At 32.6% G+C, this 22,321-nt stretch overlaps 1 protein-coding gene across 1 annotated transcript in view; it reads left to right on the forward strand.

Moving 5' to 3' along the window:
* The window catches only part of LOC124373181 (ankyrin repeat and fibronectin type-III domain-containing protein 1-like), a gene marked incomplete at both ends in the record, with an annotated part of 38,228 nt that extends 17,032 nt beyond the window's left edge, over window positions 1-21,196 (forward strand). The window contains 8 exon segments of the mRNA XM_046831583.1: window positions 3,434-3,622; window positions 4,495-4,708; window positions 7,022-7,154; window positions 14,223-14,336; window positions 17,236-17,448; window positions 17,888-18,054; window positions 19,788-19,919; window positions 20,941-21,196. Coding sequence (XP_046687539.1) covers window positions 3,434-3,622; window positions 4,495-4,708; window positions 7,022-7,154; window positions 14,223-14,336; window positions 17,236-17,448; window positions 17,888-18,054; window positions 19,788-19,919; window positions 20,941-21,196 — 1,418 coding nt within the window.
* Between the last annotated feature and the right edge of the window lie 1,125 nt (window positions 21,197-22,321).

Raw genomic sequence — 22,321 nt, forward strand, 5'->3', positions numbered from 1 at the left:
GAATTCTTAGTCTGTGATACAAGTACCATAATTTTCTGATAGTCTGTTTTAAATGGTATGATACATCTTTTTAACTATAATGTTGTTTTAATTTGTACTGTTTATATGTTAGTTTTTTAATTGTACCAGTTTGAAATCTTTTAATTTAAGCTCAGCATTCTAGTCAAACTATTTTAATTTGTTATATTCATTTTTCAATGTAAATTTTGTGATAAATTATTCATTTGTGTTTCCTATTTGTAAGTATTTGAATTTTAGCACTGGTGAATATTTATTTATGCAATTTTTTTAATATAGTTTTAGAAAGTAAACCACTTATGTATAAACTTACTACAGAAAAAACATTACTTTTATTACTGTGTTTATAACCACCATAGAACTTTAATAGATTATATATATTTATATTGTCTGACAATGTCTATTGTACCTGTGTGTATTTAACGACAATAAATCTTCTTGATTCTTGATTCTTGATTCTTACTAATGAATTCCATTAACTTGTTTTGACAACAATACTATTCATTAACAACATGTTAATGCATTCTGTGTTATTAGCTTATTGAATTACACAAACAGTCAAATACAGTTCCATCCACAATGTCTCCAAGTGCCACAATTACAGTTGTTTGTGTGAATAAACACAAACGCAAACGTAGAAGCAGACAATGCTGATGTTAATTTGGAATCTTGTTTGTTCGTCTGAATAGTCGGAGTGGCTTTTAATTGGTAAACTTGCTACTCCCTTTGATTGTTTACGTCTGCGGCTTAGAGATCGATTAACTCTACATTTGGGAGTGCCATATTACTAATCAACTTATCTTTGGAACTGGATCAGTTTGGAGCAAGTTAACTTTCCTATCTGGAATGAATTGTTGTTATCTAGTTTCTCCACCACATATTACAACTTTTAATACTGTTATTTGTGATTCAATCGTAGCCTTAGCTGTCCTAAATTGATAGTGAGAAAAGCAGTTGATATAAAAGATGGAAATAGAATTATACGCTCTCCAAATCACACATGAACAATGCAATCATAGTAATTCTGCTGTCTTGTACTAGGAAGAGTACCACTAAAACTAAAAGATACAGAGATTCGAATCTAAAAATGTAAAGATGTACAGTTGGATAGTGTTGTGCATTGTATAGCAATTTATTCCAACCATATCATATTAAGAAATAAAAATCTAAAAATGCAATTATTTCAAAGTAGTGTTAATAAACGTACAACTTTGAATAGTTATGGAACATGGTATGTTACCTTTATAGCTCATACAAAATTTGAAATATTTGACAGTAATCATTGTTAAAAATGGTATATGATTTCCGACTATGTTATTAACCCATACAAAATATTGAAAAGGTTGTATTTTATAATATAAACAAGATGATCTTTCCAATTGATGGTAACAATACCAAAAGATTGTTCTGATAAAACTTACCCAGTTATGCTACTTCCCTTTGATTTTGTATATAAAATTGTAAGTGGACTTAGCACTTGTTTAGCTTGACAAAGTAACTGACACTCTTCATTCATTGTTAACTGCAAATATGTATTTGATCATTTCAAGAGCCAGCTGTATGGAAACGATTGTGATATATTTTAATATTCATACAAAGAAGTAATTAAAGACTCACTTTCAAAGAAAATTAAAAAGTGTTTGGATACATTTTAATTATATCTTTAAAATTATACACCTCCCATAATTCTGACTAAACATAAGGTTGTACAAGTGCATGAGGTTTAACAATGTTCTTACGACACTAAAATGCAGATGGCTACCAGTACAGCCGGCTCTTAAGTTGGCATCATCAGCAAATACGTGATGATTTTTAAAAGACATTTAGGTGTAGTTTTTTATATATGAAATAAATGTGCCCCAGTATTATTGATCCCTGGGTATTAACTTCCCATGAGCAATGATGAGTAATATTCCAATAATAGGTTAAAGGAGCCTTTGCTTCATTATAAAAATTAGGCTGAGCTAATCATTTCATAATAATATTACGCTATTATAATAATCTAGATTGTATTAAAAGAGGTCACAATCAACAAAATCAAATTGTTTGAAAAGTTCACCCAGCACAGGAGATCTAACGTAATCTCTCCTGTCAATCAACTGTACAACTGATTCTATTGAATGAAAAACAGCATGAATCATTGACTCTTCTTTTCTGAACCAAATGGACACACCACTTAATATACTGAAATCATGAAAAAGTGTTACGAATCTTAAAAAACAATCAATTCACTTTGTGACTAGTGTTGATTGTTTTCCTTGTTGTTTATTTGGTTAATTATTATTATAGATTATTATTTATTATAAAAATAAATCTAATTCAATATTATTCATACTTTAATATGAATTGAAATTTTTCCTTGTAATTAAATAAGATATAAATGTACATTATTTAAGAATTTTCTGTAATTCTGTAGTGAGTTTTTCATAAATTAAGGACAAAATTTGGATTTAAGACTCATTTATGAGAAGATCAGTTTTGACAGGTATTATTTTGCAAATTTTAAAGACATATTACTTTTATTTTTCTGAATACGAAGCTAATGGGAAAATGTTTAATCAATTGTTTTGGCATTTTATCAAGATGATTCAAATTATTAGTGCAGTGTTTGAAATTTTCCATAATAAGCTTATAATTTGATATATTCAATTTCACAGTTCAAAATGTTACAAGTTTGTTTTACATATACAGTACATGACTCACCAAACAGGCTTAGATACATTATCTGCAAAAAACCTGTCATTTGCAGCAAAACTATTTCAGTATATTTTTCAAAATTGAGCAATAGTTCTTTCAGTAAGCTATAAGCATAGGAACTGGTAAGGAGTGAGCCATGTCTTATCATATAATATTCTCTTCTACCGATAAGAAATTGTAATAGATCATGATGATCTATCAACTCTAGATAGTCATTTGAAATAATCAATTAACTTTGTTGTGAAAGTCTGATTTTCATAATTAAAGTATAAAAGCTGAGTGCAAATTCCTATTATATTTTTTGTTCAGACTTATACAACTTTAAGAATGGTTCCCATTTCACATTTTTAAGCATACTACAAAGGCTGTATAATTTTACATAGTATGATGTTTACAGAAAAAAAAAACTAACTTAAAAATGAATTTAGAATAAAAGTAGACGTTATATCAGTTGGGTGATTCCCAAGGACATTTTTATATGAAGACCTCAAAAAAAAAGATTTAAATCTATACCATTGATGGAGCCAGTATATTACCAATGTTGTTATCAAGATATGAGCACAGTGTGAATAATAATCTAATTATGCTTTTGATATCAGATAAAAGAAAAAAAGGAGGCTATGGTGGCAAAAGCATGTTGTGTTTCAGTGAAAATGACTAAAACCTGTCTATGAATATTGGAATGTTTGGTCGAATTTTTTGTTGTACCATGTTTTAGTGGAGTGGAGTTCAGAACCAGACTTTCGTACTGTCTCCGGTCACCGTGAAATTTTGGATATGAAGCAGATGGAGGTGACAGTGGACGGACTAACTCACGGGCAGTGTTACTACTTCCGGGCGGCATGTGGGAACATTAGGGGATATTCCCAGTTCCGGGCAAGTCAGCCTGATTGTGTCATTCCCTCCAGTGAGTATTATGAGCATCTTAAACGTTAACAAATGGGGAAAGGGGTGGGAAATGATGGGAAGATGTTAGTACAATACATAGCACTAATCTAATAAACAACCCGTCATTTATTTAAAATTGATTAATGTAAGAACGATTGATTATTAAATTTATGTGAACTTAACGTATAATACATAAAATATAAACAGAATATTCAAAACCTCTCGTTGGAATCTAAAGCAACAAATTAAAGTGACATGGAATACTATTAGGCAAAATAACCAATAAAAAAATCTAAATTTATATTTGAAGCATAAAACTGTTGAAACATAAAGCTATCAATAATACAGCCAAAAACACCTCTGGAATTGGATCTGGAATTGACAAATTATCTTCCTGAGTGATGTAAATGAATTAAAGGATTTGATGGTTTAGATGTATATAATACACCTAGTCAATTTTTACACACTTTAATTTAATCCTAGTCTCCTGTTGCTTTCTGTAAAAATTATCTTTTAAAAGAAGAAAATAAATATTTCTGGATAAGATTAAAACTGCTAAATTTGTAAAAAATATTGAAGGATTACGCTTGAGGTATTTTCTAATTTTTGTCATTTATCAGTATAAAAGAACAAATAATAAGTATAAAAATATATAAACTAAAACGTTTTTTAAAGTTGTTTTCCCTTAAGGGCAACCACCAAAATTCTCCAAACAAACATCCCTCAAGTGTTATATTAACATCCCTGCAACCATTTATTTAAACATTGGCAAAGGAATACGTAACCTTCCTAAATTTAGCTGAACAAAGTAAAATATGTTGTAAATATGTGGTAATCATAACTTGAACTAATAATTTTTAAACTGAGATGTAATGTAAGAATTTTTCATAGGTTGGCGAGATGTGACAGGCAGAGAGGAGCGTCTGCCACCTGCCGGTTTGGCACTACTGGATCGACTGTTTGCAGAGGTGCGTAGTGGTAGGCCTGACCTGAAGGGACTAGGAGACCCTGGACCAGGTGAAACGCCTGTGGGACAGAGGCGCAAGAAGACAACGATCAAACAGCTCTTCACTGCAGCAAGCAAGTTCCAGAAACACCTCAGAAGGTAAGCATATCTTTTTGCTATGGTTTTATTTGTTTCTCTGAGTTTTGTTCTTGATCAGTGTTATAATCTATTTACCTGCAGGATATGTCACCAAGATTTGAGGCAGTTATATATCTGTGTTTGATCTCTCATAGTTATAAATAAAAAAAGAAAAGTACCTGCAATTTATAACCCTATTCCAATAAAATTATGAGGTAGAAAACTTGGTATTAATAATGATAATAATAAAATTAATGTGAAAAATTAAAATAATTGGAAGATTTAACTGATACAATATTATGTGTATTATTTTTAAACAACCTTCAATGTGTAAATAATACTTTATCAACATTAGCCAACTAGATAAATAGAAAATATTTGGCTGAATATGGCATTCAGTCTTCATTATCCAAAATATGTATCACAGTATTTTTAACCTTTTAATACCCTCACATTTCAACCCCTTCAAATATAACCAGTGATCAATTTATTTCTTAGGGTAAATTTCCTGATACCATGTAAAACTAGGCTGCATTTTTTATGCTATGAAAATAAGTTCTTGGCTCCTGGGCTAATACCATGTATGGGGGAGAAAATAAAAAGATATAACGAAGTTCAGATATTTTTATTTGACCATGACAAAGAGTCAAAGATAATGAACTGGCAGAGAAAAACTTGCTCTTCAATTTACAAACAAGGAAGGCATTATGTCATAAAGTCCCAGACATTAATAGAGTTAACTTAGCCAGGCAGTGGAGTAAGACATTAATTCAGCATTTGAAACAACTTTAAATTTTTACAACTTCCAAGAATAGAGAGAGACTGATGAAGGTCAGAATATTACTGGGATCGTTCTATCGTTGGCGCTTTATAACCGGCTTGAGTCTTCATTCACCAAATGTAATTAATTGTTTAATTAGACTTTGCTCCAAGTTTAATTGCGTCTCTTCTTTCAGAAAGTTAAGCCTATTTACTCTTCTCTTTCACCCAGCTTCAACATTGGTCTTGAAGTAACATCAGTTGGTTATTAAATAATGGTTTTACTGTATGTATTTCTTTCTCCAATTAAAGTTAAAAATTTGCAAGGAAAAAAGGCAGAAATTAATTTAGTTTAAGTGATTTAGAACAACTTTAATTCAGCAAGTTATATAATTACATTTTTAAAGTAAATCAATGTTATATTTTCATAAAGCTCATCCTTAAAATGTTATTTTCTTCCTCATATATAGTATTAGGAGAAAGAATTGTGATGGTCTAAACATCTAATTAAATTTTAACATTCATTGAGAATATTAGTTTTGGGACCCCTGATTTAAAAAATGTTTAAATACGAACTGATACATTTTTACAGAATTTGGTCTGTCTAAATGTTTTTGGTGAGTACAATGGTAGCATTAGCATTATTTTTTAGACTTTTATCCAAGAGATGTGTTTATGATATACAATGAGGAAAAAATAATGTTTCAATTGGTGTAGTTTTACCCAAATTTGAGTGCTCAGCTGGTCATCCGACTATCATGTGCATTTTTGAGTTTTATTGATATAAAATTGTGGTAGTTACTAAATAGCTCTTTCAATAAGATGTGCTAATAATTACTCAATTAATTGCACTAATTTTTAAAATGAATCTTAAGTAACTTGACAGTTCTGCTTATCATCAACTTCCAAGACTTGTCAGTTAGTCTAATAATTACATCAGTTGGACTAGATGTTTGAAAAATGGTAGTCGACTGATGCTCAGCCACATCATCTAACCTCCCCTGTCTAAGGCTAATTAGCCATTAATCTAAAGATGTTAGATATTATTTCTAGTACTTATTAAGACTGATTTTTTTACCTTAATGACTGTACATGGATGATTACCACCTCAACATGTTATACCCTCTTTTTTCCAAACTAACAAATTTTTGTAGATTTGGAATTTATTTTTGTATACTTCTACTTATGTATAAGAAAATAACATTAAAAAAGAAACTTTGGAGCAAAAAAAGCTAAACATAGAGACAACAGACCTTTTAGCATTTCAGTCACAAATCTGTGTTATGTTCTGAACCACTAATATCTTATGTCAAACTTCATTCACATCAAAATTACCATTTATACACTTATAAATTTGTAATCCAAGAAATTTTAATTCATTGACATATTCTAAATTCTGATGAACAAGATGGATATATGTTTGTTCAAACTTTAATTTTCTCTAATCATAGGGAATGGAAGAAAATGTGTATTATTGTGTACTTGAATTCTTGATATGACTATTGACCAAGCAAAAGTAAAAGTCAAATTTTTCTTGTATTTCTACCTAGTTTTAAATGTACTTTTTTGTTCCAGAGGTGTCTTCCTCTCCTGCCTGCTTTACCATGAAGATAAAGTTTTGGTGACCAATGAAGATTTCCTACCAGTAATAGAAGTTGATGAGACATATCCTGGATCGATATACCATGACTTCCATTGGTTATTAAAGGTAGGAGTGGTTTTTCTTACAGCCAGTGTGTATGTGTGTTTGTCTTCATATTTTTATGGGGCTGTACCAGCATTTCGACTTACAGCGGGTCCATGTTATGTCATCAAGAATCAAGAATATTATTTATTGTCATTAACAACTTTACATTGAATAGGCAAAGTCAACTTATTTTTCTAATTTACACAAACTTAATTCATTTTAACATTGAAAAAAAGCAAAAATCAGTAGTTATAGCACAATGAGAACTATTACAAATAACTATTAATAATAGTTAATTTAGGTCAGTTACTTTGATCATTTATAAATTTACGGTTTAAAATATACTTAAAAAATAAATAACATATACAATTATTATTATTAAAAATGTACAGTTTGAAAAATATACAATTTAAAATATACTAATACATACTAAATAAAACCGTATAAATCAATAAATTAATGGGCTTTTCTAAAACTAGTTAGTCACCATAGTTAAGAGCTTAAAGTGCGCATCAAAATTGCAATTCAAAAATGCACTTTTAGTATAAAATGGGTTTTAAATTTAAATGTGTATTATGTTTGAAGAGTCTAAAACTAACATATTTTGCACTCTCAGGCAACCTATCAAAAAAATAAATACAGTTTATTTTGAAAGAGGTAGCAGTTTTAGCCAGTCTCTGAGGAAGTATATTGGGTTTAACTCCACCTCTATTATTATACTGGTGAATATAATTTCTAGTTAGAAAATTCTGTACATTTTTTTTATATAATAGTACCTGAAAAACATACAAATTTACAAATGTGGGATTTTGAGTTAAATGAAATGTGGCGTACAGTGAGTAAGCAAACCCACTCCTGCAATGTTACTGACTGCTTTTTTCTGTAATAAAAGAATATCATTTACACACGGAGAATGGCCCCAAGCTAGTATATCATATGGTATATGTGATTAAAACATAACGAAATATAACATTCTTAAATATTCCAAGCTTACAACATTTTTCAATTTCCATAGTAGGTAATTTATTCATTTTTTTTACAAATGGTTTCAATATGCAGGGACCATTGTAACTTATAATCTATATGAAATCCCAGAAGCCTGTCAAATTCCATGTTAATTTCTTGCTTATGGCTTAGAGTTAGGTATTGTGTTTTTTCAAGATTAGAACATAATTTATTAGAAGAAAACCAGCAAAGAACCTGCTCTTCTGCTTGTTTAGTGATACATTTTACATAATTAAGATTGTTGTGATGGGCCATTAAAGTGGTGTCATCAGTATAAATAATCGAATGAACATTTAAATTTTGAGGCAAATCATTTATATATACTAAGAGAAAGAAGGGTCCTAGAACGGAGCCTTGAGGCACACCTGTCTTAATGGGTTTTATAGATGAACATTTATTTTTCACTGATACAAATTGACTCCTATTAGATAGATAATACTGAATTATTTTTAAAGAGCTATCCTCAATACCGTAGAATTTTAGTTTATTTAATAGAATATTAAATGGAACACTATCAAAAGCTTTACCAAGATCACGCAGAACAACAGAAACTGACTCTTTTCCTTCAAAAGCATTCAAAGATAAACCAATTACATTAAATACTGTAGAGGTAGTAGATTTACCCTGCCAATAACAATGTTGACATGTAGAAAGTAAGTTTTGTGACTCAAAAAAATAACTAAGTTGATTGTACATTAAAATATTGATCAGGGCAAAAAAACAAACTCAATTGTGGCACCAGAAATATCTTAGACTTAAAGTACAGTAAACTACAATAATGGAAAGTAGATGCTTTATAACTGAAGTAGGCTTCTAAGACCTGTGTGTGTGTGTGTGTGTGTGTGCACGCGCGCGTGCGTGCGTGCGTGCATGTGTGTGTGCGTGTGTGTGTGTGTGTGTGTGCGTGTGGGTGTCCAACATTGATGTCGGAAGTATAATTCACTCAAACCAGAAGTGCTCATACACATGTAAAGCCTCCAAAATTGTTGTTACTAACCAAGGCGCGTGGAATAGGAGGTGGGCCGGACAGGCGGAGCGTGGTGGGGGTAGGGTATGCGTGACGTAGCTGCAGTCCTCGTGGCGCGGGTAGCCGGCCTTGAGCAGTAGTTGAACAGTCAGTTACACGAGTGTTGGTAGTGTGTCTATAGCGTGTCGGTAGCGGACTGTGTCGGTGAAGGTATGTAGTTACATGTTTCTAATTCATGTGTGAATAGTGTGAAATCAAGTAGTGTGTTTATAGTGTGTCGGTAGCGGACTGTGTGTCGGTAAACGTATGTACTTACATGTTTCTAATTCACGTGTGAATAGTGTGAAATAGTGAAATGCCGGGAATGCGGTGTGCTGTTGCTATATGCAACAATTCATACTTCAAAACCAAAGAAAGGCTCGATGGTGTTTCTTATTTTCGCTTTCCTAAAGACGAAAGAGTAAGGAATATTTGGATACAGCGGTGTAAAAGAAAAGATGAATTTAACCCCTGATACTTCGTATGTTTGCTCAGATCATTTCAAGACTGACGATTTTATAAGGAACATTCGTGGTGAAATTATGGGAAGTAAAAAGAAATTAATTAAAAAAGATGTTATGCCATCAATAAAAATTAATGCCTCTGGAAAGCGAGAAGAAGTTTGAAAGAAAGGATCGACTGAAAGAACGAGAAACCAAAGAAATGATTAAAAGTATTCTTGAAAAATCGCAAAGGGTGGACGAAACTAGTGATAATGTATTGGGAGAATCAGGCAGACCCATTATTAACACAGGTACCGAGGAAAATATTGACTACAAATTAGAATACTTCAAAATGAAAGAAGCTTTGGAAAAGTGTAAGAATGAACAGTATGAAAAGAACGTCAAACTGGAGCAAGATTACAAAAACCTGAAAAATGAATTCACCCAGACCGTCTCAAAAAGAAGTTCATCACATACTTAGTGGTGTGTTTTCTAAAAACACAAATTGAGTTAATTCTTAATAAAAAGAAAAAGGTAAAGGCATGGAGCTGTGAAGATATAACAAACGCGTTTACCATAAGATACCTGAGTAAGAGATTGCTACATTCATCTACGAAATAAGATGGGTGTTCCTCTACCAAGTATAACAACATTAAAAGAATGGGCGTCCAAAACTTAGCGTACACAGTGGAGTACTCGATGGTGTACTTAAATTGATGGAAGTAGCCTCAGTGACAATGAATACCCTGGAGAAGCTAGTTGTACTTCAGTTGACGAAATGAAAGTCATGTCGATTTTTGAATATGATTCAGTCGCTGATAAAGTAATGGGTCCTCATTCACAGGCTCAAGTAATAATGGTAAGATCATTATTTGCTTCATGGAAGCAGCCTGTTTTCACTGAATTTGACCAAAAAATGACAAAAGCGTGTTTAGACCACATTATATCAAGACTTTATGCCATTGGATTTACTGTTGTTGCTGTCGTGTCTGACTGTGGAGGAGGAAATTTAGGCGTGTGGAAAGAATTTAAAGTCTCCTACAATAACAGCGTTCACTTTTCAAAAATAACTAATAGGAATATTTATTTCTTTGCCGATGTTCCTCATCTATTGAAATTGATCCGCAATTGGTACATTGACGGAGCTTTTTTTTATGTCGGATGGTACAATGATATCTCCAGCACCAGTTAGGAAGCTTATAGAGAGCACAGATAAACTGGAGATATCGTCATGTCATAAATTAACCAAAAAACATGTCAACTGCGAGAAATTTCAAAGACAGAATGTCCAGTTAGCTGCCCAGCTGATGTCGAACACAACGGCTTGTGCATTGCGACGCTATGACGTATGTGATGAAGCGCTTCGAAAGAATGCTGCAAATTTTATTAAATTGACAAACGATTGGTTTGATGTAATGAATAGTAGGGGTGCCCAACGCAAGTTTAAATTTAATGTGTGGGCTACGGTCTTCATTTAGAGGAGCAAAAACAAATTTTAGAACAGTACGTGAAAATAATGGAGGAATGAGTTGTATTGAAAAAAATAAAAATCAACAAGAAGCTTCGATTTTTCAAAACGATAAGAAAACGCTAAAATTGTTCCAGAAAGGCGTGATAATGTCTACAAAATCGTTAATGTTGCTATTTGATGACTTGAAGATCTTCAACATATCATATATTCTAACATCGAAACTGAACCAAGACAGTTTGGAAAAACTTTTTTTTCCCTTGTAAGAGGAAGTGGTGGTTGCAATGATCATCCAACTCCTCTGGAGTTTCTTTACCGTATGAGGTTACTTATCGTTGGAAAAAAATGAAACTTTAAGACGCAATTGCAATACCCAGCAAACGGACGATGAGTTTATTGTTGGGAAGGTTTTTAAAGAAATCCTGTGTTGTAGTGAAAAAGTGAGTGCTCCAGAAACTGAAAGTGACAATGACATGGAAGTGGAAGAGGAACCTAATTGTGAGACAGATGAAAGGTTTGTCAACGTAGCGACACCGCAAATCCATGATACACCCGGACCTTCAAGTGTAGACATACCAATATCAGAAAGAACTATCTACTGATGGCCTTAGTTATATAAGTGGGTGGAATGGCTAGAAAGTTTAAAAAACAAGTATCCTGATTTAGGCCATTTTACATATAAAAGAAGCAATGAGGGGTCATGGGTTAGTGAGTTGTCTGCTGGAGGACTAACAGAAGCGACATTAGACTTTCAAAAAAAGATTATTGAAATGGAAAAAGTATTCATAGCATTCGCTGGCGAAAATATTCCCAACATACCTGGTGTTTAAACAAAAATTAAAAAAAGAAGTTAAAAGAATTAGTCTGTGAAATACCGGACGAAATAATTGAGATATTTGCCAGAAGAAGAATAGCGATGAGGGTGAAATATTTAAATAAACAGAGGTTAAATCAAAAAAATGTTCAAAAATATAAAAAGTTACAAAAATTAGCTGCCTAAACTTCAGACTTGAAACTCGATAATGCAGGTAATTATATGTTTTGTATTAGTTACACTTTGTATTAGAATATTGTATTTCGTATGTAAATATACTGGTAATTGTTAAATTGTATTAAAAATTCCATTATAACGCAAGAAGTAAATATTTTTTTCTTTTTAAAATATGAAATTTGAATAGATGGTTTTAGTTTGATACCCACTATTGTGATGTTAACACTAATTATTACACAACCATATTCATAATGCAAAGTTATTATTATACTTCAATTATCTGTTTATTTTCAGGGACTCCAAATTCCTTTACTTTTGAAGACGGATGGATTAGAAACATTTTCATTACAAACTTGCCTTAAACGGATATTGATACTTGAGAAACATTTAAATTTCTGAGCTGGTGCAATATTGTTTGTATATGTTGTATTTAAACTTTTATGTGCAGTTTTTATTTGTTTATTTGAATTCAGTGTTTTTATGCTATTTTGTCTGTGATAATTTATTCTTATGTATGTTACTTTTATGTGAAATATCTATTTTTATGTGCAATATTTATTTATTTGTTATCGCCTAGTAAAACTTAAAACCCATGCCTGTCAGCTAATGATATAATTCAAATATTTATAATTTTTATGTCATAAAATTATTGAAGAAAAAATGGACTGTAGCTAATACTTGAGAAACATTTAAATTTCTGAGCTGGTGCAATATTGTTGTATATGTTGTATGTAAACTTTTATGTGCAGTTTTATTTGTTATTTGACTTCAGTGTTTTTATGCTATTTTGTCTGTGATAAATTTATTCTTATGTATGTTACTTTTATGTGAAATATCTATTTTTATGTGCAATATTTATTTATTTGTTATCGCCTAGTAAAACTTAAAACCCATGCCTGTCAGCTAATGATAAATTTAAATATTTATAATTATTATTTCATAAATTATTGAAGAAAAAATGGACTGTAGCTAATACTTGAGAAACATTTAAATTTCTGAGCTGGTGCAATATTGTTGTATATGGTTGTATGTAAAACTTTTATGTGCAGTTTTATTTGTTATTTGACTTCAGTGTTTTTTATGCTATTTTGTCTGTGATTATTTATTCTTATGTATGTTACTTTTATGTGAAATATCTATTTTTATGTGCAATATTTATTTATTTATTTGTTATAGCCTAGTAAAACTTAAAAACCCATGCCTGTTAGCTAATGATATATTCAAATATTTATAATTTTTATGTCATAAATTGTTGAAGAAAAAATTGACTGTAGCTAATTCAAGCTGTAATATGACTTTTGTCAATACATATGTATTATATCAAACGACAAAATAAAGATTCTTGATTCATGATCCAGCCTTGATATTAGTTTAACAGCGAAGTACGATGTAATGTTTTCTTGTAATTTTGTAAATAGCCATAATATGAAAATATAAAGTACTTATTAATTACTAACTTGCATATTTTTATTGCAACTGCCTATGATAATACAGATAAGGCCATGTGCCCGGGTTACTGTGTTGAGTTAGCGAAGCTACGAGAAGAGACTGAAGTGTTTGAAATGCGGGGACCAGGACTGCAGCGTCTGGGACTGCAACTACGTCACAGCACGGCGGTAGAGGTGGGGGAGCCGTCTGTCCGGCCCACCTCCTATTCCACGCGCCTTGGTTACTAACTGTAACAACCTGTTAGTATCGTAATAATATAGATCGAACATTTCTGATCGGTACTTTCCTCCTTTTTTAAACCTGATCTGACATTGGAGAAGTTAGACAATCTGGGACATAATCTGGAAGTTGGGAACCCCTACTCTAAACAGTCACATTGGTTCTTGTGCACTTTCTTTGCAAATATCTATATGTACACTTTATTTGCTATGTACTACAGCAAGAGAAAAACATATAATATCAGAAGATGACTCACCTCATGGTTATTGGATAGACCATTCTACACCATAGAAGAGTTCTTGAACTGGAGAACATCCCCTACTGACTTCTAACAAGAAATATATTGACTCTACCATTTTATTGTATTATGTTTAATTTTGTTAACTACTTGACGCCAATTCTGTACTCTAAGTACATGAATAAAGTGTTCTGATTTCATTTTTTCTGCATAATCCACATAATGTAGCATACTCCTACCTTGTGATTAATTGTCAATGAAATGTGGCAGGTTGCCTGTACATGGGACGATGTCAAGTGGCTGCGTCAAGACATGGAGAAGTCACTCAGTTCGTCTGCCGTCCATTTCAGGATAAAGCTGCTCCAAGCTGCTGCCCAGATGCAGGTAACACTTCTATCTATTGTAGTTAAAAAAATATACATATAAGAAACCTCAAAATTTGAAGAATATACTTGTAAGGCCCAAAATTTATGTTAAGAAATTTCTCAAAATTGATCTTTTGGCTTGAATCATGTAATAACCATGAAATTAAGTAAAAAATGTCTTTATTGAACACAAAGAAAAACATATTCAATTGGTGAGGTATTTGACCAAATCTATTATATCAAACCATGTTGTGGTATTTGCAAAATTATGAATAAAACCAATCAATTCAAAAGTTTTGTCACTGAAAAAACTTATCCGATAGCTGATAAACTGTGCTGTACTTCAAAAAATGCAATTTACCAGCTAACCTGTGGGTTTTGTCCCATGGACTATATTGGCCAAACCTCAAATTCTCTGCGGGTAAGAATGACTGGCCACAGTTTTTCAATAAATCACAAAGATGAAAATAAGACAGTAGCCTTACATGCAATTCACCATAACAAAGGCTTTGAAGATTCCTATGAATTCAAAGCTATGAACAAAATTAAACCTTGTGAAAATATCTCTTGAAACAATTTTAAGTAAGGAATTATGAATTGGCATATCAACTTATATTAAAATCTAAACAACCATATGAGCTTAACCTTCGCTAAATTATTGTTTTCTACTTGAATCATTAGGTTCTTATCTAGTAAATTTACCAAAATTCACACTGTATTATATTACTTTTATTTGAATATTAACAACTTATCCAAATTTGTCTGAATGTTAAAACTTTTATTTAAATTTTCAGATGTTGAGCTGCCTTGTAATTTGCCTTATCATTTGGATTTCTACTGTTTTGCCATATTCTTCTTAATCTTCTTTTCTCAGAGATTTTTTACTTGATGTAGTTAGGGTAATATAACTCTATCTTGCCAACTTTTGAAAAACAGTGTAAGGGTGTAGCCACTTTGGCAGAACATTGCACACATCAATAAAGTAGTTGGTTGCATTTTATAAATCCTCAACACTTTTCAACAAAATATTCGAATTCAATTTCCATTTAATGAATCATGAAATCAAACCCAGTTAGTAAATTTGTTATAACATTTCACTTGACTTTTTAAAAATACTTCTGTGCTTAAATTAAGCATAATCAGCGAATTATCAAAAGACTGATCAAGTCAGGATTTGATATCTGTGTAGTTTTGATTCTTTTGTAACAAAACATCTAACAAATCAAAAATTTTCCGCAGATCAGTAGGCCAGTATGTAGGTTCACCCAGTAGAAAGATGATTGTAATGATTATTACTTAGAACTTTTAATAGTTGGTGTCCTCTAGGAGTGGCCAATCCTTGGTGTTTCATATTGTAATTACCTCCTACTATAAATTAATTCTCCAACGTAGTAAAAAACTGTTTAAATCGTTATTATAACATGTCTGAGGAGACAATAAATTGCTGAAAAGGAATTGGGCCTAACCAATCTTCAAGAACAATGCTGGAAGCTTGAAGGTGATTCTCTCTAAAGCTTATAAAGCTATAAATACACTTACAAAAGCATTATTACCATATGAGAGATATCACCCACTCTCTGGATGCAACAGATAATGTGAAGGCAATTTGCTTACTTTTTTATTATTTGTGATTTTCCATCAATGCAAAAAATCTTCTTGAAAAAATCCTCAGACTTGTTTAAATAACTGTCTCTTAGAATATATTAATTTAGATTACAATATGTGGAGATTGCATATATGGAAATTGTAGCATGTATTTTTTGAAGTGTATAAAAAGTGTTATAATTCAAAAGAAAATGCATATGATAAAAACAATATCCAAAATGGAACTTGAATTTGTTATGAGTGATTGTATTAATATTTTTAAATATTTTGTGTAAGAGAATATTGCTGAACTGGGTGCAGGGAATAAAAAATGTAACTACTTTGAAAACAACATGAGCAAAAGACTAACAGTTTGTCAAGCTCACGTGAAGAAATATATGAGAAGAGAAAAGACAAACTCTCATACTGCTAATTTTGCTAATCACAAAAACATTATCAAATTCCAAAATTTAACCTTTGGTGTTACATTTTAAATCCAAGAACAAAATATAACTAGAATTAACCACAAAATTCTGTGGAGAATCACACAAAGAATAGTAACATATCCACAACAAAGAATACATATTTTAAGTTGTTTAAATGGCTATAATATGAAATAAAATACATTAACAAATTGAGTATGAGAGTTTTAATTTTATTTGGAAAACTAAGATATAGTGATTTGAAATAATATACCTGAATTGTACAAGCCACTCTCATGACAGTATTTTACTAGTGAAATGTCAGTTGATCACAGAATATTATTTGATGCAAGGACGTAACCAGCAAGGGGGTCCAAAGGATCTGGACCCCCCAAATTTTTAATTCTTTCAATTACTTTTTTAGTAAACGATTATTATTATTTAAATCATTAAGTATTACTGACATGTACTGCTTAAAGATTGTTCTCAACAAAGAAACAGGTCAAGAACTTTTTAAAGGAACAAAATGGGGCCTTACTCTCTGTCCATTACGGGAAAATATTAGTGGTCTCAACCCCCCCCTCCAAATTTTTTTCTGGCTACGTATTGATGGATCTGTGATCCCACTGTATTCTGATTTTATCATTATTTTATTTGCATGATTAGTGGATTTTTATGGGCACTTCACTTCACCAGTTAAATTCCATCTTATTAAATATGTTTATCATTATAAACATATTTAATAAGATGGAATTTAACTGGTGAAGTGAAGTGCCCATAAAAATCCACTAATTGCATGTATTATTAATTGGTTGTAGCTTTTAAAACTACCCATGTAACACAAATTGTGTATGCAAATAGACTAAATTAATATGTTGTAAACTAACCTAACTTTATCTATTGTTGTCATAGACTGCCCTCAGTATTCAAGACCTCGGCCAGCTGTATCACAAACCTCTGAGAGACTCAGAGGGCACAATAGTCATATGCACGGTCAACTACACTCACTCACCTAAGTCTATCTCTGTCCTCAACTCGCGCTGGTTACCCCTCGGTAAACTCAGCAAACGAGCACCTCCCTCACCTGATGCCAACATCAGTGAGATCCTGATGTCCACTATTCAGGTTGGTGACCTTCTTGAGACAAATGCAAGATTATTTATATACATATTCTTAGGGAACAGTATTTATGTCAAATATACATATATATATTTATATTTATATATTAGGCTACTTCTGGCCAGAAACAGTTATTATTTCTGAAGGTGTGTAAATACCCTTTTGAAAGAATTAGGAGTGATTGTTTATTCATATAGTACCAACGTCCATTTTTTTGGGAAGGGAATAAATTTATGAAAAATTGCAGTAAATTAGCAACTAACATTTTGCAGCTTTAGAATGTATATATTACACTAAGGCAGAATTCAGAGAGTCCTACCATCAGGTGAACAGCATCAGGCTACCAAGGGGGCTGTACTTGGCCTACTTGAAGATGAGAAGTTGTGTTAAACTGTTGCAAGTGCTGTACCATTGTTATTGAGCTTGTATTTGTTTAATGATGCAGGAGCAGATCACTTACCATCAAGTGAGCAGCATCAGGCTACCAAGGGGGCTGTACTTGGCCTACTTGAAAATGAGAAGTTGTGTTGACCTGCTGCAAGTGCTGGTACCGGCTAAGTCACCCAATGTCCCGCCTCACTGCAAGATCAGGGATAATCCCCACGTCACTGCGTAAGTTGTCTCAGTGTTAAAAACATATAATTTTACCTCCTCAGCACCCAATCAACATGTTTTGTTACAAATGAGTGGAAAAATACAATTATACATTACAGTTGTATTGGGTCAACTTTGTTTGAAATAATTTAATTATTAATAACAAACTTTCCTTAGGGAAATAAATTATTAAGTAATAATTTCCAAAACCAAACCAAAAGTAAGCAGATGACAATGTGTGAGAAATCTAAACTGTATAATAGACTCATTTGATATAAACTGAATGTCTGTACAGTATTCTTTAATAGAAATAGAAAGATGAAAACAGACAAGAAATGCAGCCGTGGAAGGAAGGATTGTTTCAATTCGAATATTGAATTTAGCACTGTTCACCTTCCTTTTATTGCAGCATAGGGTATCTGACGCTGTCTCAGACTTGACTCCTGGAATCTGGATTAAGATAAGAATTAGGATAAATTAATTAAATAAAACTTAACCCTTAAAGCGCTAATTTAAATTACTGTCAAACGCTAAGACATAAAAAAAATATTTTTTTTAAACTTCCCAATGCTAATTTTAGTTTCATATTCCTTAGTATTACCTTTATAAGAAAAAATAATAAACATGTAATATTACATATTTTTGAGAATTTTATTAACGACCAACACACACGTAGTTAAACAGCTGAATGAAACGAACGTGTCTGTAGGCGTATGCTGCGTCACAGGCCATACAAAAAATGGCGGCAATTGCTTTCAACCCGAGTAGATACCGTTACAACGTCCACCAACGGTGACAAAGCGTTTTGTCTAGTCCCGACAGTCGAAAAGAACATCGACCTGCTCTCTTACGGAAGTTTTAACAACTAATTCTTTGCCATTTCGAAAGTAATGCTTTTGCGTTTGTAGACGTTATCCGCGTTTAAAGCATTGGCAATTCCGCGTTTATAGGCGTTAGCCGCGTTGGAAGGGTTAAATAATTAAATTTTCTATAAAGCTATACCAAATTTAATATCATGGATTGTAACTTGTTTTGTACAAAACAATTCTTGTTTTCAAAATTTACAAAACATTATTCTGGAAATGAAAAAATCTTATATACTTCAGATGTGTATAAATTACATTATATTATCACCTGCTTCATTAGCTAAAAAACAATACCTCAATCAACCATATAGTAACAAAATTGAATTTTTGGTGTGTTGGTAAACCCTTGCATTTTTGCATATTTAATTGCATGTCTACAAGGAGGTTAGATGCCGGAATATTGACTGGCTAATGGGTTAAATAAGAGCAGGAATGCTATTTTCAGTGGAAATTGTGTGAAGCATGTGATTTTGAAAAAGCTGATTCATCATTTTTTTGAGCCACAATCCTGCTCTTAGTCCATTTGCAAGAGAGTGAGTGAGTGGACCAAGTTTTCCAATTCAATTACACTGGCCAATTCTTGAGCAGGATAGATCAGTAACCAGGATGCTCTCGTGAAATAGTCGCAAGTGTGTGGTCATAGAGTCAAGTTCAATTGTAAGTTGGTTGTAGTTTTGTGTATTGGGTATTCAGCGCAATAGTTGGTTTTATTTATGGTAGGAGAGAAATATACTTTATTCTATCAGGAGCATAAGTGTGAGTGGTATGTGTTTGACAAATACAATTGGTAGGAGGGGCTGTATCAGAACAAGCTAATATCATAGTTTATAGTCCGTGTTTTAGTGAGTAATATATGCTTAAAAAAATGTTTCACTATGGTTCCAGAGAAGAGTGGCGAGCTCTGGTAGGAGGGGCTGTATCTGAACACCAAAAGTCTTTTGTAGAACAAGTGGCAGCGACAGCACGGCGACTCTTCACGTATATGGAAGTCTCAGCTGAGGAAGCAACTGTACACAGGTAACACGAGTATCAGCTGTTTATCTTACTACTTGTACTTCCGGCTGGTTTATACCAAAGTTATAGCCTACAGTCAATTAAGGGTTATTCGGGGGAAACACTTGTCTGAAATCATTTTTATCTCTTTGAAACAACCATTATAGTCACAGGTTGAAAGCATTTATTTTTGTATTTCTATTATTATCATTATTATTAAAGATAGATTCATTTATTGCTATGTTATCAACCATTGACTAGTAATCCCGCTACGGATTCGGGAGCGCCCTACGTTCCTCCTGCAGTAATAACGATAACCGTGCGTGAAGTGCTATGACACCAAACAATTGTCATAATAATGTTTCGTGATGAATAATCTCTCTTTTGAATACGAATGCGATCTAGTGAAATAAATAAGAAACTGTTTCAAGTAGTTTTCATCGTACCCACTCTAGTGGCTGCGATCTATCGCAGTTGCTCTTTTATTTATTTCTTTCAGACCCAATTGACGGTATTCAGGCCATATGACAGTATTCAATCAGTTGTTCCAAGTTATCAGCTCATTCTATTTCTGTTTGTGTAGTAATACAAGTTGTAATCTCACATTTCCGTTTCCGGTTGCCTTGGTTGTAAACGTTTTCTTGTGTTTATCGTGAGTAAATAAACATGGCTGTTTGTATAATCACTGATTATGTAAAATGGTGCGAGAAAGACTTACAGACAAATTTTTGGATAAGATGTTCCTCTGAGATTTACCACTCCATTTCCATTTTCCTGCCACCATCCCTCCTGCAGATAAGAAGGACAAGCCTATACATTTTATACTTCATATTTTTTCTAAAATAATTTTAGTTATATTTTGAATTGTGAAGTTAAATGAAAGGATGGACCACTTATCATCTCCAAATTTTCATCTCAATGAAGAAGTATTTTCATTCATTCATTCATACTTGAGTGGTTGGTGAGTTCACTCCACAATCTCTAAGTTAACAACAAGCAAACACTTCCATCACGTCAGCTCAAGTTAGTGTTCTGTGTGACGCAGGTTGTATGATCTCGAGGCGGTGGAGATCTCGCCTGAGGTCTCTCTACTGATGGTAGTGCCACCGGTGGACTCAGCATGCTCAGTGCCAGGTCAACGCGAGACGCTGCTCCAACGCCCTGACCTGCTGCCACTACCGGTGCAGGTGTTTGAGATGGTACACCTGGGTACCTACCGCCATCAGGTGGTCAGTCGGTACAGCCGCCTCAGTTGCATCATTGAGTTGGACATGGCTCTGGCTCAACACTCCCAGCGGGAGGTTGGTAATGCTGATACTGTTAAGAAAATGTGTGCAATCATTAAGGAACTACTTTAGTTGAATCAATATATGAAAAAATGTAATTTTGTCCTTAAACCCTTCATAGAATCCACATACGTTTGTTTTGGGCAAGAAATTCATTCTGAGTAATAAAGAGGTACTGGAAAGGTGGTCTCTCTGAACATAAGTGAATTTTCTCTCATGGAATATCATGAAGATTGGTAATTTTATGGCATATGTGATCAATTATCTCCACATATAATGATGTCGGTTTGACACAACGATCAAACCCATTCTTATCATTTAAACTTCAATTCTTCTCTCATCAGTATATTACTATCAGTATCATATTAAAGGAAAATAAAAAAAATATCTTCCCTCACTCAGTTTAGCCAGTTTGGAGCCTCTGTACTGACTATATAGAGTCTTGACAATTCTTCCACAAAAATACACAAGGAACATTGATTTGTTGTGTCATAAGTCACGACTCTACTTAGCTTTTCATACACTTTATTCATCCATGCAGTGAAATGTATTTAGTACTGTCCATTCCTTCTGTTGGCTTCAAGCAGGAAAGATGTTACCTGCAAAACAATCTATTAGTTATATCTGTATGTTAGAGGACCCTGCAAGATAGAGCAATACAGATTGGTTGCTGACGTGTTCAACCAATATTTCAATGATTGTTACTTCTGTGAATTATCTCTCATCAGTGGCTTTTGAGATTCTCTTAAAAGAACATCTCTGCATTAGAACTCAGGAAGAGCGGTATTACACATTATTGGGAGCCAGGAAAGTAAGTTGGCAAGACATTACCATTATAATTGTTCTCATGATCATAATAAGTCCAACATGAAAATTTCTGATGTGAGCACTGTGTGAAGTCATATAGAAGCACAATATTTAGCAGTCAAAAATATCAAGGACAAGCTAAAACAAGCAGAACATTTGTATTAGCTCCCATATAACATATCTAAGTTATATGTTAGATAGTGCAGTTCGTTTCCCGTGTCCTTCAATGCAGTTTTTCTAGTTGAATTTAAATTTTAGAGAATAATTCCAAGTTGGCATTCATCATTACAAAGGGGTGTTCACGACAAAAAGTTATATTTTAAAGTTACTTAG

Source organism: Homalodisca vitripennis, unplaced genomic scaffold (assembly GCF_021130785.1).
Source record: "Homalodisca vitripennis isolate AUS2020 unplaced genomic scaffold, UT_GWSS_2.1 ScUCBcl_4946;HRSCAF=11410, whole genome shotgun sequence".
Classification (NCBI taxonomy): domain Eukaryota; kingdom Metazoa; phylum Arthropoda; class Insecta; order Hemiptera; family Cicadellidae; genus Homalodisca; species Homalodisca vitripennis.